The 13,289-nt window shown below is 43.1% G+C and overlaps 1 protein-coding gene across 1 annotated transcript; it reads left to right on the top strand.

The window, feature by feature from the left end:
- Window positions 1–6,016: 6,016 nt before the first annotated feature.
- Window positions 6,017–10,255, top strand: LOC308291734 (fibromodulin-like; the record flags this gene model as incomplete). The annotated part of the gene is made up of 4 exons (XM_080733863.1): window positions 6,017–6,463; window positions 7,668–7,781; window positions 8,630–8,969; window positions 10,104–10,255. The coding sequence occupies 4 exons, from the start codon at window positions 6,017–6,019 to the stop codon at window positions 10,253–10,255; spliced, it is 1,053 nt and encodes a 350-aa protein (XP_080589989.1).
- Window positions 10,256–13,289: the final 3,034 nt, after the last annotated feature.

Below are 13,289 nucleotides of genomic sequence, written 5' to 3'. Positions count from 1 at the left end.
GTTCCGATTCTATTTCAACTTAAAAGAGACTTTGCCACAACAATTGAATGAAATCATATTTAATGATTAATACAGATGAAGACATGAATGCAACAGTATTTAAATAAGAATACAATTATAATTGATTTGTTTGAACACTTTGGCACGGGCCCCATCACAAACTACTCTTCAGGAGCCCACCCCCCGTAGATAGGGCCAACCTGGTGGTGCCTGCTGTTTGGGTGGTGTTGGGGAGGTGGTGGGTGTCCTGAACAGAGAGCATTAGTGAGCCAAGGAAGGAGGAGTCGTCCTTTTAGAGGGACATTGTCAATCGGCTCAGCTGTTCTGATTGGAGCAGGACCAATGAGGTGATGAATGTAAAAACGATGGGATGTTGGAAAGTTGTGGATAGACGTTCGACAAAGGCTGATGCACCCTGTGGATTCAAACTCAACCTCCTCGCTGGTGGTACTTAACCACTGCGCCACCCGAACGTCTTAAGTTTAGTTTCTTGCTATGAAACAAATGTTGATACCCATCCCTAGTCATTTCCATATAATTTTCAAGCAATAGATGATAGGCAAATCGAGTGGCAAAGTGAGTTTAACGTTGTTTAACGTCATTTATTGCAATCAGATCTGTTTGGATGCATGGGCTGTCAACTCCAGAAAGTAGTTTTTTGCCACTCAGTAGGCGTTCCTGTATAACTTCGGTTATGATGATGATGTCCTGCGCATACCCTCTATTGCAGTGGTTCTCAAAGTAGATTCCAGGGACTCTGTGGGTTCTTTTAGGGCAGTGGTCTTCAACGTTTTCAGGCCAAGGACCCTTTAGCTGAGAGAGGGATGAAGCGGGGACCCCCACAATAGTTTTGTTGTTTGACAGCACGATCGATCATCAGTGTATGTTGGATTCATGTCAATTTGTGTTTTCAGATATTTAACCACTTGAACCGTCAAACTTAATAAACTCGACATTTCACTCTGTACTAAGTGTGCTCCTTTTCCCCTCTACACCAAAGCTCTTTGCCACAAAAATATTTTTGTCTAAAGTTCTCAGAATAAGGAAACTAGGGTTCAAGTGGTTAATATAAGTAAAAAGGTTTCTATCACACAAAGATTTGGAGGACCCCCTGCAGTAATTCTGTGGACCCCCTAGGGGTCCCGGACCCCCTGTTGAAGACCTCTGCTTTAGGGGTCTCTAGATTGACCCATACAAGTCTGTAACTCTGACAGTGTACAAATGGAACCAAATGAACCTAACAGGTTCATTTGGTTCCATGTGTACACTGTCAGAGTTATGGGAAGACCTTTGAAAATGTAAAGTTTGAGAAACACTGCTCTATTGATATTGTTGTCTACATCGCCTATGGACTTGTATGTAAATATCTGAAGTCGTCCCTTGCCCGTACCTGTTACAGTGCAACATGTGACTGGTAAAGTGGAGGCATATGAGGGCAGAAACAATGGAGCCGTCTTATTTTATGGACATTCTGCAGGAAGGTAATCATTTAGTGTGAATGGGCGCCAGCGCAGCCATTTGTTAACTTTCCCTACAACATAAACACTGTAATTGAGCAAGCTGCCCTGGAGCGGCCCGAGCCTCTGGAATGGAACGCTTAACACACAAACACCTGAAAACAAAGGAATAATGGAAGAAGCACACACTGGAGAGAGGCTAATTGGAAGCATACTTTGTCAGACAAGAATAATGTTTATTGCACAATAGTTTGAGAAACAATTGCGCTTTGAAGTTAATTAACCACTAAAGCTGTGTATAGGTTGTCTTCCAACAAAATGGCAAAAACATGCAGAAACAGGCAAAGAAAATGGCCTGTTTACTAGCCAACAACACAACACATCGTGACTTGTGAGCTTGCAGATATGCTATTTTTTTTTAAACGTAATAATGATGAATGATAATTCTGTAAGAAATTATGTTTGACACTTTTCGCCTTTGACATGCCAAAAATAAGGGCCAAGTTGAAAGAGGATAATTTAAAACATTCCTTTGTGGATCAATTTGAATGACTCAATGCTGATGGCAAGTCTCCAGCTCCATAAATACCTGTACCTTTACATAGACAGAGTATGGGGATTCTCAAAGGACTTCTCAAACGTTTTTATAGAGGGTATGTGCGTGTGACATCATCATACCCGGAAGCCATGCGGGAACGCCTACTAAGTGGCAAAAAACTACTTTCTGGCCTTGACAGCCCATACATCCAAACAGAAAAGTCCTATCTGATTGCATTAAACAACGTTAAACTCACTTTGCCACTCGATTTGCCATTCACTTCATTGTTTTGGTGACCCTAGACTTCATTTATAGTCAAATTTGAAATACAGTCTATTTAAAACGTAAGGCATGCACCGGCAGCCTTGGATATGAATATATCTATAAGAAAATATATTTAAAATGATGTGATTCCTTCTGTTAGTTAGTTTCTTATTGTGGTAGTTGGAAAGAAAGGCGTTCTGTACAGATTTTGTTAAATGGAGGCCTATCTGTTTGCCAGAAGCTTAATAAAACACATGGTTGTGCTTTTCAAGCACAAATGAAAGAGACAGTCTTAATGGGAAGGATGTGTTTGTAAGCTGAACACAGTTCCACCATGCGTGGCTACGTTGGACTGAGAAACAGGCGAAGAACTGCTTCAACTCTTTGTCAAAGCCAAAATAGCAATTTTAGCCAGAGCAGACCCCCTTTCTCTTAAGCAACTCTGGATGCTCCTTAACAAGTGATCGCCAGAGGTTTACAAGGGGCTGTCCAGTGAAATTGAATAGTTATGGAAAGTAGCATTTACAAGTACATTTTACTCAAATACTGTACTTAAAGGAAAACTATAATTGGTCCTCACAAATGCTCATTATAAGATGGCACAGTTCAGAAACCTGCCTACCAGTGACCTCATCGATGAGGATCTCAAGCTGACAGAAATTACAGGCTTTTTTTCTTCCTTTAAAGTTAGCTGAAGTAGAAGCCATTGTTCTTGCATGAATTTAAAAATCACACCCAATGTGAAGAGACTGAGCGGTGGTCGTGCTTGCATAACGTCTTCAATTGGTAATTGGTGATGTAATACAGGCTACACACACACTAGAGATGCGCGGATAGCGGTTTTAGCCGCGGTGATCCGCGGTGCAGTCGGATTTGGATCAATCAAATATAATTATTAATTAATTTCGGATATCCGCGGATGAAATAATGCAGGAAATAAATTATGGCCTAATATATCTATCAATAAAAAGCTAAATCTAGGTATGCTTGTGTCTGTGTTAGTGTGTGTTATTTTGTATAATTTGTAAAGTAACCATCATTTTTCATGAGGCAATGTGCAGTCCACGATAAAACTAAACAGCTGTGTCCACTTAAAGGCAACGGCATCACGGCATGCATCGTCGCACTCATTACCTCTGGCCGCGCTGCGCTAAAAAGTGAATCTCTCTCAGTCCATATTGTAAAGTACTGTACAGTAGGTAAGTTAAACTTCCCACTAAGTTGTGTTTGTTCCTCTCTCTTTCGCTCTCTCCCTCGCTCTCTCTCTCTCTCTCTCTCTCGTGTGTCTGACTCTGTCTGTCTGTCTGTCTGCCTGCATGTCTGTCTGCATCGACGCAGACTCAAAAAAAAAAAAGAAAGAAAAAAGACTAACGGAGACATTCCGTAGGCTAGATCAATGCATTTCTGTGATCGCACAACTAAGAAAACTAACAGGGAATAGCCTACCAGAAAATATTAGCCTAATAATAAGGGTAATAATAATAATAATACTTTTGAAGTTGCGGATGAGGATGGATGCGGATTTATAAATTGGATGATATAATTAATGCGGTTGGATAATGGGCGGATAATTAATTTGCGCGGATGGATTCGGATGACTTCAAAAGCCTATCCGCGCATCACTAACACACACATTGCTATGGCAAAACGCTGAGGAAAAAGACTAGGATATAGGTTTAGGATGTAATTGGTGATGTAATATGACTACACACACACATATATTGCTATGGCAAAACGCTGAGGAAAAGTGGCTACAGTCACACGCACAGCCACTCTATGGAGCGGTTTACCACCGCTCAAAAAATAATAATTGAATTGACCAAACATGCCCACCGATGATGTCATGATAGACAGATTTCTGAACTGTCCACGGCTCTCCTCTTGAGAGACAGGGAGTAGACACAGCAGGCCTAGAATTTCGTCATTTTAGGGGCAAGGCCACTTGGCCTTTGGTGTTGTCCATTTTTTTTAGGGCACAAAAGCCAAACGCCAGGGCAGGAAGGCCATCAAATAAAACAAGATTTTAGTTCATTGAAAGAATTTGTTGAATTTAAGGGCCTAATCTGCAGTGAAATAGATAAATGATTGTATTTACAATCTGATCCATGCTCAGCCCTGCACCATTCAAAGTCACTGGATCGGCAGTTTAAAGATGGGGACTCGGGGGAGTTAAGATTTCAGAATCTCAACAAAAAAGCCCACTGGTGTCTACATGACAAGAAAGAGACGCCGGTGTCTACTGTCTACATATTGACTAGAAAGAGACAGAGGAGAAAGTGGTACAGTCATCTGTCATCATTAAGGCCACTGTGGCCTCAGGTCATGCCATTGGATTGAGGGGCACAAGGCCAAACTGAGGGGCAACAGCGGCCATGGCCTCCCTGAAATGACTGCCCTGGTAGACAGAAATGGTGGAATCTTATGAGTGAGAGACAATTAGATGAAGTCATAAGTTGCATATTCGTCAAGTGTCGAGTCTTGTTTTTACTTTTTTTCATATCTTTCTTTTCTCAACTGTCAATTCGCGACCCCCGCCGCCACCTTCCCGCGACCCTTACCTGGGGGGGTCGCGACCCACAGTTTTCAAACCTGTTGCAATGTGCACACCAGAACCTGTAGAGCCCTGGGTCTCAGTGTTAATGATAAGGCACAGAGAGAGAAAGAGAGAGAGCGAGAAAACAAGGTTGTTAAAGAACAGATGCCGGCTGCAGCCAGCCATCCAGATGGAATTGATCCAGATATGGCCAGAGGGGATGTGTGTGTGTGTAGCAGTTTGAAACCCCCGCATGCCAGCGGAAAATATACGTTTCCTAATTAGACTGCAGTGGTTGGTGGGGGGCTGCACTGCATCTGGAGGCAGAGAGAGAGAGAGAGAGACAGAGAGAGAGAGGAGATACCAACCTCTTATACCCTCAGTCTGGGAGAGAGCATTACACAACGTGAAGAGGAGAGGGCTTGGAGAGGTGTCGCTTCTCAACAAACAGCCGGTTGGTATATACCTTCTATGGATGTACAGTATTTGGGATCTATTTTTTAACATATTTTGAACTTTTTTCAGCCTACTTTAAATTATTTGTATTGAAAAGAAAAATACTTGAATTACTACAATTGAGAATATTTCAGCACACGGTGTTACAGGTATGTTTTGGGAAACTGCCAGGTAGAAATAGCTTTATTGTATTATTATTTTAATTTATTTCTCTCCAGATTCAAGATGCATGTTCCTCTGTTTTGAATTTCTCTTTAGGAATCAGGGACGAGACTAACAACTATTTTATTTTAGCGATTATTCTTATCGATTACTTTTTTGAATAATCGTATTTGTTTAGAAATAAAGTGCATCAATGGATTAAGCTCTGAAGCATTATTTTATACTTTAGTGCACAACCGCGTCGTGCAAAAATAGTTGAAACAGCAGATCTACAAGTTTGTCCATGGGCTATTTTCCGCCATCTGTAAAAAAAAAAAAAAAAGTTTTAGGCTTGAATGACCAATGCCCAAACTATATATGGATCGATTATTTCATGAAATTGGCGATTTTACGTTTCATATTTCCATCAAACAGACCAGTGGTTCTCAGAGTGGATTCCAGGGACTTTGTGGGTTCCTTTATGGGGGTCTTAATGGACCCATTCAAGTCTGTAACTCTAACAACATTTGCATGCTGTCAGAGTTAAGGGGAGACCTTGACATTTACATGTTTGAGAAACACTGAAACAGACTAATTCCATGACCTGCTCCAACCCCAATAGGAACCATGCGGACGGCGTTGCTCCTCCTTGCCGTGTTCCTCATGCTGGAGCTGGCCTCCAGCCAGCGTCTCAACACCTTCCAGTGGCTCAACCACCTGCGCAGCCGCCGGCGCCACCCGGAGGCGCAGTGGGACAACCGCGAGGACGACTGCCCCCTGGAGTGCGACTGCCCCACCTACTTCCCCACGGCCATGTACTGCCACAACCGCAACCTGCAGCACGTGCCCTACGTGCCCGCGCACATCAAGTACGTCTACCTGCAGCGCAACCGCATCGCGGGCATCCCGGACGGCGTGTTCGACAACGCCACCAGCCTGGTGTGGGTGGTGCTCTTCCACAACCAGCTGGACTCCGACCGCATCGGCAAGCACGTCTTCAGCAAGCTGAGGAACCTGGACCGCCTCTACCTGGACCACAACGAGCTGAGCCGCGTGCCCGCCAACCTCCCCAAGGCAAGCCCTGAAGGAGTGTAAAGGGCTTTACACACAGGCCCGTTGCGTTGCCCTAAAGGAGTGTAAAGGGCTTTGCACACAGGCCCGCCGCGTTTTCCCGTTTAATGCTGCATGATTAAAACACATTGGATTTGGTGTGCAATGCTGTGCGAGCGACTGCAGAATCCGCACTAAAAGGAGTCGTAAAAGGAGTCCGTTGGTTTCTTAGGCTGCACTCACACTGGAACGCACTAAGTTGAGTGAGAGTTGTGTGGGGGAGGCGGGGGGCAGAGACAGCACAATGCATTCCGGATGGAAGTCTAGTGATTTGAAGTCTAGTGCGTGTTGTGTGCTTGTTGGATGGTGCTCTGTGCAACCACAGGACTCTCACTAGACTTCAAACCACTAGACTTCCATCCGGAATGCATTGCGCTGTCTCTGCCCCCCGCCTCCCCCACACAACTCTCACACAACTTAGTGCCTGACTGTGTGTGGGAGGCTTTAGAAAAAAAAAAACGTCATTTTTTTCCGTGCGAAAAAAACACGTCTGTGTGCAAAGCCCTTAAAGGAGTGTTAAGGGCTTTGCACACAGACCTGTTGAGTTTTTCTGTTAGATGCTGCATGATTAAAACACATTGGATTTGGTGTGCAATGCTGTGCAAGTCAGGGAGACGAGGAGTTTTTATCGCATGCGGAAATACGCACAAATCGAACTGGGTTCGATCGGGGGGAAAAAACGCACTGCCGCAGCCACTTGCCACACGGCAAATTCGGAGCAGGTGTGCATGAGGTCATAGAGAATCATCGGTTTCTGTGCGAAAAAACTTGCCTGTCTGCAAAGCCCTTAATCCCTAACTTCCTTCAAAATCTGAAAAGTCACCTACAGACGGCTGCTACTCGAAACCTTTAATGGATTAAGCCCATACTTGCCTCCCTTTTTCCACTGTAAATATCTTCCTTTTCTTTTTCATTTCTTTCCCTTTCTTTTATTACATTTTTTCTTCTTTATGACTGTTTTTCCCCCCTTTTGTTACTGATGATATCCTATGCAAAGTACTGTGTTCTATCCGTCTGTCTTTCAATGTTATATGAAATGTGTAAATAAGCCCAAAAGCTTACTAGGATCTCCTTTAAGTTGACCTACCAGTGATTTGTACCGTCATGAAACTGTACTTTTTCCTATGCAACTTTCTAATCAATTCTTCAATCAATCAATCAATCAAAGGGCATCACAGACCTGCGGCTGAGCAACAACCGCATCACCAAGATCCAGGCGGGTGCCTTCGAGGGCATGGGCGAGCTCACCAGCCTCAAGCTCCATGCCAACGCCATCGAGGAGGTGTGATAGCTTAGTTTTTATTACCCCAATATCTATCCAACTGTTAAATAGTTAATTTACATCAATAAACGGAGGAAAACATCTTAGTTGTAATAGTATTTGGGTTTATTCCAGGAAAGAGATCTTGCAAGCATTGGAAAGGCATGGTTCCAGATAAATTCTTCTCCCGTCCCAGAGATACATGGTTGTTTATACACCTAGGGGGTTGCACCTGACATCCTCACGTCCAGATGTCAGCGGCCAACATAACATGCTTAGTTTCCTGGGTAACCAGGGTTGTTATGACATCTTCTACACTGGGAGCAACAAAACAAGTTGATAGCACAGTACCTTGGAAGCGCAGACATTTTAACCAAACGGATACACCAGAGACATGCATGCTGTCTCTCTAATATGCACAAGCACATACAAGTTCTAGGACTCAGGTGTCCCTATGCAAGATTATTTTAGGTGGTTTCCCCACTGCCGGATGGAAGTTTTTGTATTTTTATTTTATACAGACGTATCCAGCACCAGAATTGTTCATTTTGGAGTCATATTGACTTGCTTATGAATCAAGTACAAGCAGCCAGGCCTAGAGTGAAGTTGGGGATTATGGGGAAGGGAAGGGGGGAAACAGCAGCAGTGGCATACATTATTCTGTTGTCTTGTAGTGTAACTACTAGTGTAATAACGCTAGTTTTTGGACAGGTGATACTTGACATAATGTAACAATATGTAAAAATAAGAAAAAGAAAAAAAAAACATAGTCCCCTTAGTGGTTGTGGTCCTGTAAGAGACCGCTTATATTGCTTATGCCAAGAACCGGCCCTGAGAGTGATAAATACATATTTTCTCACTATATCAAGGTGGCGGGCGGTGCCTTCAAGGGCCTGAAGTCCCTGACCTTGCTGGACCTGAGGAAGAACAAGCTGCGGCGGATCCCCGCCAACCTGCCAGGTAGGCTGCACCAGCTGTACCTGGAGTTCAACGCCATCGAGAGCGTCCCCGCTGACTTCTTCTCCACCTACCCCACGCTGCAGTTCGTGCGTCTGGCCCACAACCGTCTGACGGACGGGGGCCTCCCGCCCCAGGTGTTCAACGTCAGCAGCCTGGTGGAGCTGGACCTGTCCCACAACAAGCTGCAGAGGATCCCCACGGTGGCCCGCAGCCTGGAGAACCTCTACCTGCAGGCCAACCAGATCAAAGGTAAAGAAAACGACACACGCACATTCTTCTCTCTTCATCTGTTGTGCTGGCACGTGCACACATAGACATCAAAGAGGCTTGGGGATTTTATCCGTCTGTAAAAAGTTCCCTCTCCAGACCATGGAGAGGGAACTTGCCCTCTCCATGCAAATGCCCTCTTTCCATGCCATACCTGAAGGCAGCGTTTGAGAGAATTGCCTTGTCCAAACTCTCCTGAACTTGAATGCAGCATCTTAATGTTGAAAGAATTGCCCTCTCTGTGTAGAAGTCAAGCATCGAAAATAGCCGACCTCCATGGAGGTCGTCTATTTTCGATATTTTCACCAAAAGGCCCTTTTAGAACATTCTCTGAAGTTTGACTTCATGGTGCAGTGATTGGAGACGGTATGTCTGCATGATTTTCTTTGCTGATAGTTTAAAGTTCTTTATATATGATGGTAATCATTGCTGTAGAGTTTGCTCAGCAACATCTAATGTTCTGTTTACTAGCTGGAGAGCACGGGGGAGACCTGTTACTTAAGAGATTTATGATATTAGCACTTAAATTCTGCTGATATGACCTGCTCCTGAGATGCACCGGACCTGATTAATAACTCATTTTGTTCTAAATGATTACTATCAGAACATATATGAATTTAACAAAAACAATTCTGAAATGAATTAGTTAAATGGGTCTAACTCATGTTTCTTTATTTGCTTGGTGATTGATATAATATCATCTGTGTCGGGTGGAAACCTTGTATGTCCAAAACAGTGACTTTTCAGGAAAAGAAAAAAGAACCTGTCTTCCAATGGATCCAATGTAGTCATTATTTAGTCATAAGCTCTAGTTAATACTTTTCCTTGCTTCAATATTTATAACGACCCATGCACACACTTGGCCTGGCCTGAATGGCCTCCCTTCGTCATTATAAATGTCCAACAATATGTATACAGTATGTTCTCCGCTTCTCGCTACCTTTGCTGTCATACGAAGAAAAATAAAACGTACAATATTAGACATGGAGATAACAAGGTTTCTGTCCGACAACAAACAACATAATGTATCATTATCAAATAGCGGATCATATGTCATTGACAGTCGAGTGTTCCAAGTTGACTCCCACTTGACTCTTCTCTCCTATCTCTTTGCAGAGTTCTCAGTGGGCAGCTTCTGCAGTGTGGTGGACATGGCCAACTTCTCCAAGCTGAGAGTGCTGCGTCTGGACGCCAACGAGATCAGCGTCAAGGACATCCCTGCCGAAGCCGCCTACTGTCTACGCATGGCGTCGCACATTGACGTCTAGTTAGTACCCCCTCCCCTAGCTCTGGTCCAGAGCGTCTACTTCACTGACGTTCTGACAGGTGGGTGACTCTAAGACTAGACCAGGATTTCTGTACCCCTACGATGGCTCAACTTCAGTCAAAATAAACAAAACTACTTCGCTACTCACCTAACCAAAGGTAGTTTTGCGTTGTTGAAAGTCTATTCTCCGTGGTGGTGAACCTCTCAGCACCCCACCCACTCTGTAAAATACATTATTTTTGTCATGAAATAAAACACATCCAACTCGACCGAGGGGGACCGCCGCTTATTTCTGGGTTGTATCTGCGGTGGCTCGAGGTGGGTGCATTTTATTTCATGACAAAAATAATGTATTTTACAGAGTGGGTGGGGTGCTGAGAGGTTTCCCACCGCGAAGAAAAGACTTTCAACAACGCAAAACTACCTTTGCTTATGTGAGTAGCGAAGTAGTTTATTTTATTTTGACTGAAGTTGAGCCCTCGTAGGGGCTGAGAAATCCTGGTCTCCCTCAGAGTCAGTGTCAGCTGCTGACGCTCTGGACCAGAGCAACCCCTCCCCATACCGTAGCCCCACCCATACACCCACAGCCCCTCCCCATACCGTAGCCCCACCCATACACCCACAGCCCCTACCCATACCGTAGCCCCACCCATACACCCACAGCCCCTCCCCATACCGTAGCCCCGCCCATACACCAGCGGCGCTCTCTACAGGGGAGCGCTCAGGAAAACGGTCTATAAAACAGGGTTTAAGACCTGCTATTAAAATAATAATGATAATAAAACGAAAAACTCTTTTCAGATGGGGGTCCACATACATTTTAATTTGGGGGTCCTTGACATGAAAATGTCAGGGAAACACACTGGTCTCGTAGTGCCTTCCTCCCATTCTACCCTTGTGCAAGGCAGTGATTATCTATCTCTGTCTCTGCTTTGGTATTTGGTCAAAAAGTGCACTTACTAATCGATTCAAAAAACAAACATTTGATTAGAGTTTCCATTTGAGAATATTTAACTCGACTCTAAGCAAACAATGTAAATAAAACATGTACACAAATATGTTGTTTTTATAGATGGACCTTTAAATGAGGCTATAACCAATATGAAAATGACTATTAACTTTAATTGTACAATGAACAAGCAAATACATATAAAAAACACAAACTCAACATTATATTAAACAGTGGAAAATAGATACATTTATTTAGTTATTGTGTTTTAATGTTATTTGTTTTAGAAAGACAAACTTGATAAAGACAAAATTGCATTGGCATGGATGCAGGGAAACGTGGAAATGTGGACAATTGCTGCCACCATGTGGTAAATAATGGCATTACAGCAGGGTGAGCAGAAAGGATGACATGTAATGATGGAATGATTGGATGGTTACTTTCTAAATGTAATCAGCTTTATAACTGGATCATGTTTTTAAAAGTGTGATCACAAACTACTCTGTAATCCATAACACACAAATGTGTGATTTCCAATGTCCAAAGGCACAGCAATGGGTTGGGTCAAAAGTAAAGAAAATCAACGCACACCTGTGTTCATAGCAAACATAGCAGAACTACTAGCTTTTAGATGTTCTATGTTTGCTAAATGACAACAAATAATAAACATTTATGCTTATAATGACATAGGCAGGGATGAAACAAAACCTCATCCCTGTTTTGATTAAACAAAAGAGGGATGAAGGTTTGAAAGTGGTGAAATATATATTTTTTCTAGAGCATAAATTTGCCTCTGGTATTGGGGGAATTAATGCATACAGAAGTATTGAAATAGTAAATTAAAACATATATATTCTAACTTGTTGTATAGTTGTATATATTTTAATAATAGCCTAATGATTATGTGTGGGTGTCACAAAAAACCCTCCTCTTGTCTCTTACGCACACCAGCATGACTCCACACAGCATTGTAAGAAATCAAATTCATTTCCGATCAACTAGTTCAGGGGTCTTCAACGTTTTCAGGCTAAGGACCCCTTAGTTGAGAGAGAGATGAAGCAGGGACCCCCACAACCTGTTCATAGATTCCATATAGTTTCATTGTTTGACAGCACAATCATCAGTGTATTTTGGATTCATGTCAATTTGTGTTATCAGATATTTAACCACTTGAACCATCAATACTTATTATACACTTGACATTTCACTCTGTACATAGTCTGCTCTTTTTCCCCCCAGACACCAAACCTCTTTGCCGAAAATAGCCGATCTCGAAGCTCACAAGCTTGTAGATCTGCTATTTTTAGCTAAAGTTATCAGAAAACGGACGCTAGGGTTCAAGTGGTTCAAATAAAAAAGGAGAAAAAAAGGTTTCTATCACACAAAGGTTTGTAGTAGTGACCCCCGAGGGGTCCCGAACTCCCTGTTGAAGACCCCTGAACTAGTTAAAGGACAACTTCTCCTATCTTCATATAATTGGTCCTCACTAATGCAAAACATACATCTGCCTAACAATGATGAGTATGGTATGGTATGGTATGGTATGGTATGGTATGGTATGGTATGGTATGGATTTGGTATGCGGTCAGGCTCAGGACTGGCTCAGGGAAGAGGACGTCCCTGCCATGCAGAGTCCATCATGGGCACCTGGGAGGTGCAACAGGCCCAAGGCCAAGCATAAAGACTGTAGGAATTGTAACACATGTTATCAATGTCTTGTATTGTGATATGTTTAATGCCTGGCTGGACCCCTGGAAGAATAGTTTCCACTACGGTGCAGACCAGGGGTCTTCAACGTTTTCAGGCCAAGGACCCCTCAGTTGAGAGAGAGAGATGAAGCAGGGACCCCCACAACCTTTTTCATATAGTTTCATGGTTTGATAGCACAATCATCAGTGTATTTTGGATTCATGTCAATTTGTGTTTTCAGATATTTAACCAATTGAACCATCAATACTTAATACATTTGACTTTTCACTACTAGTCTGCTCTTTTCCCCCTCTACACTAAACCTCTTTGCCGAAAATAGCCGATCTACAAGCTCACAACGATTGTAGATCGGCTATTTTTGGCAAGTGTAAAAAAG

This window comes from Nannobrachium achirus (genome assembly GCF_963921795.1).
Source record: "Nannobrachium achirus genome assembly, chromosome: 9".
NCBI classification, from domain to species: Eukaryota; Metazoa; Chordata; class Actinopteri; order Myctophiformes; family Myctophidae; genus Nannobrachium; species Nannobrachium achirus.
This window is presented reverse-complemented; position numbering and strand designations above follow the sequence as displayed.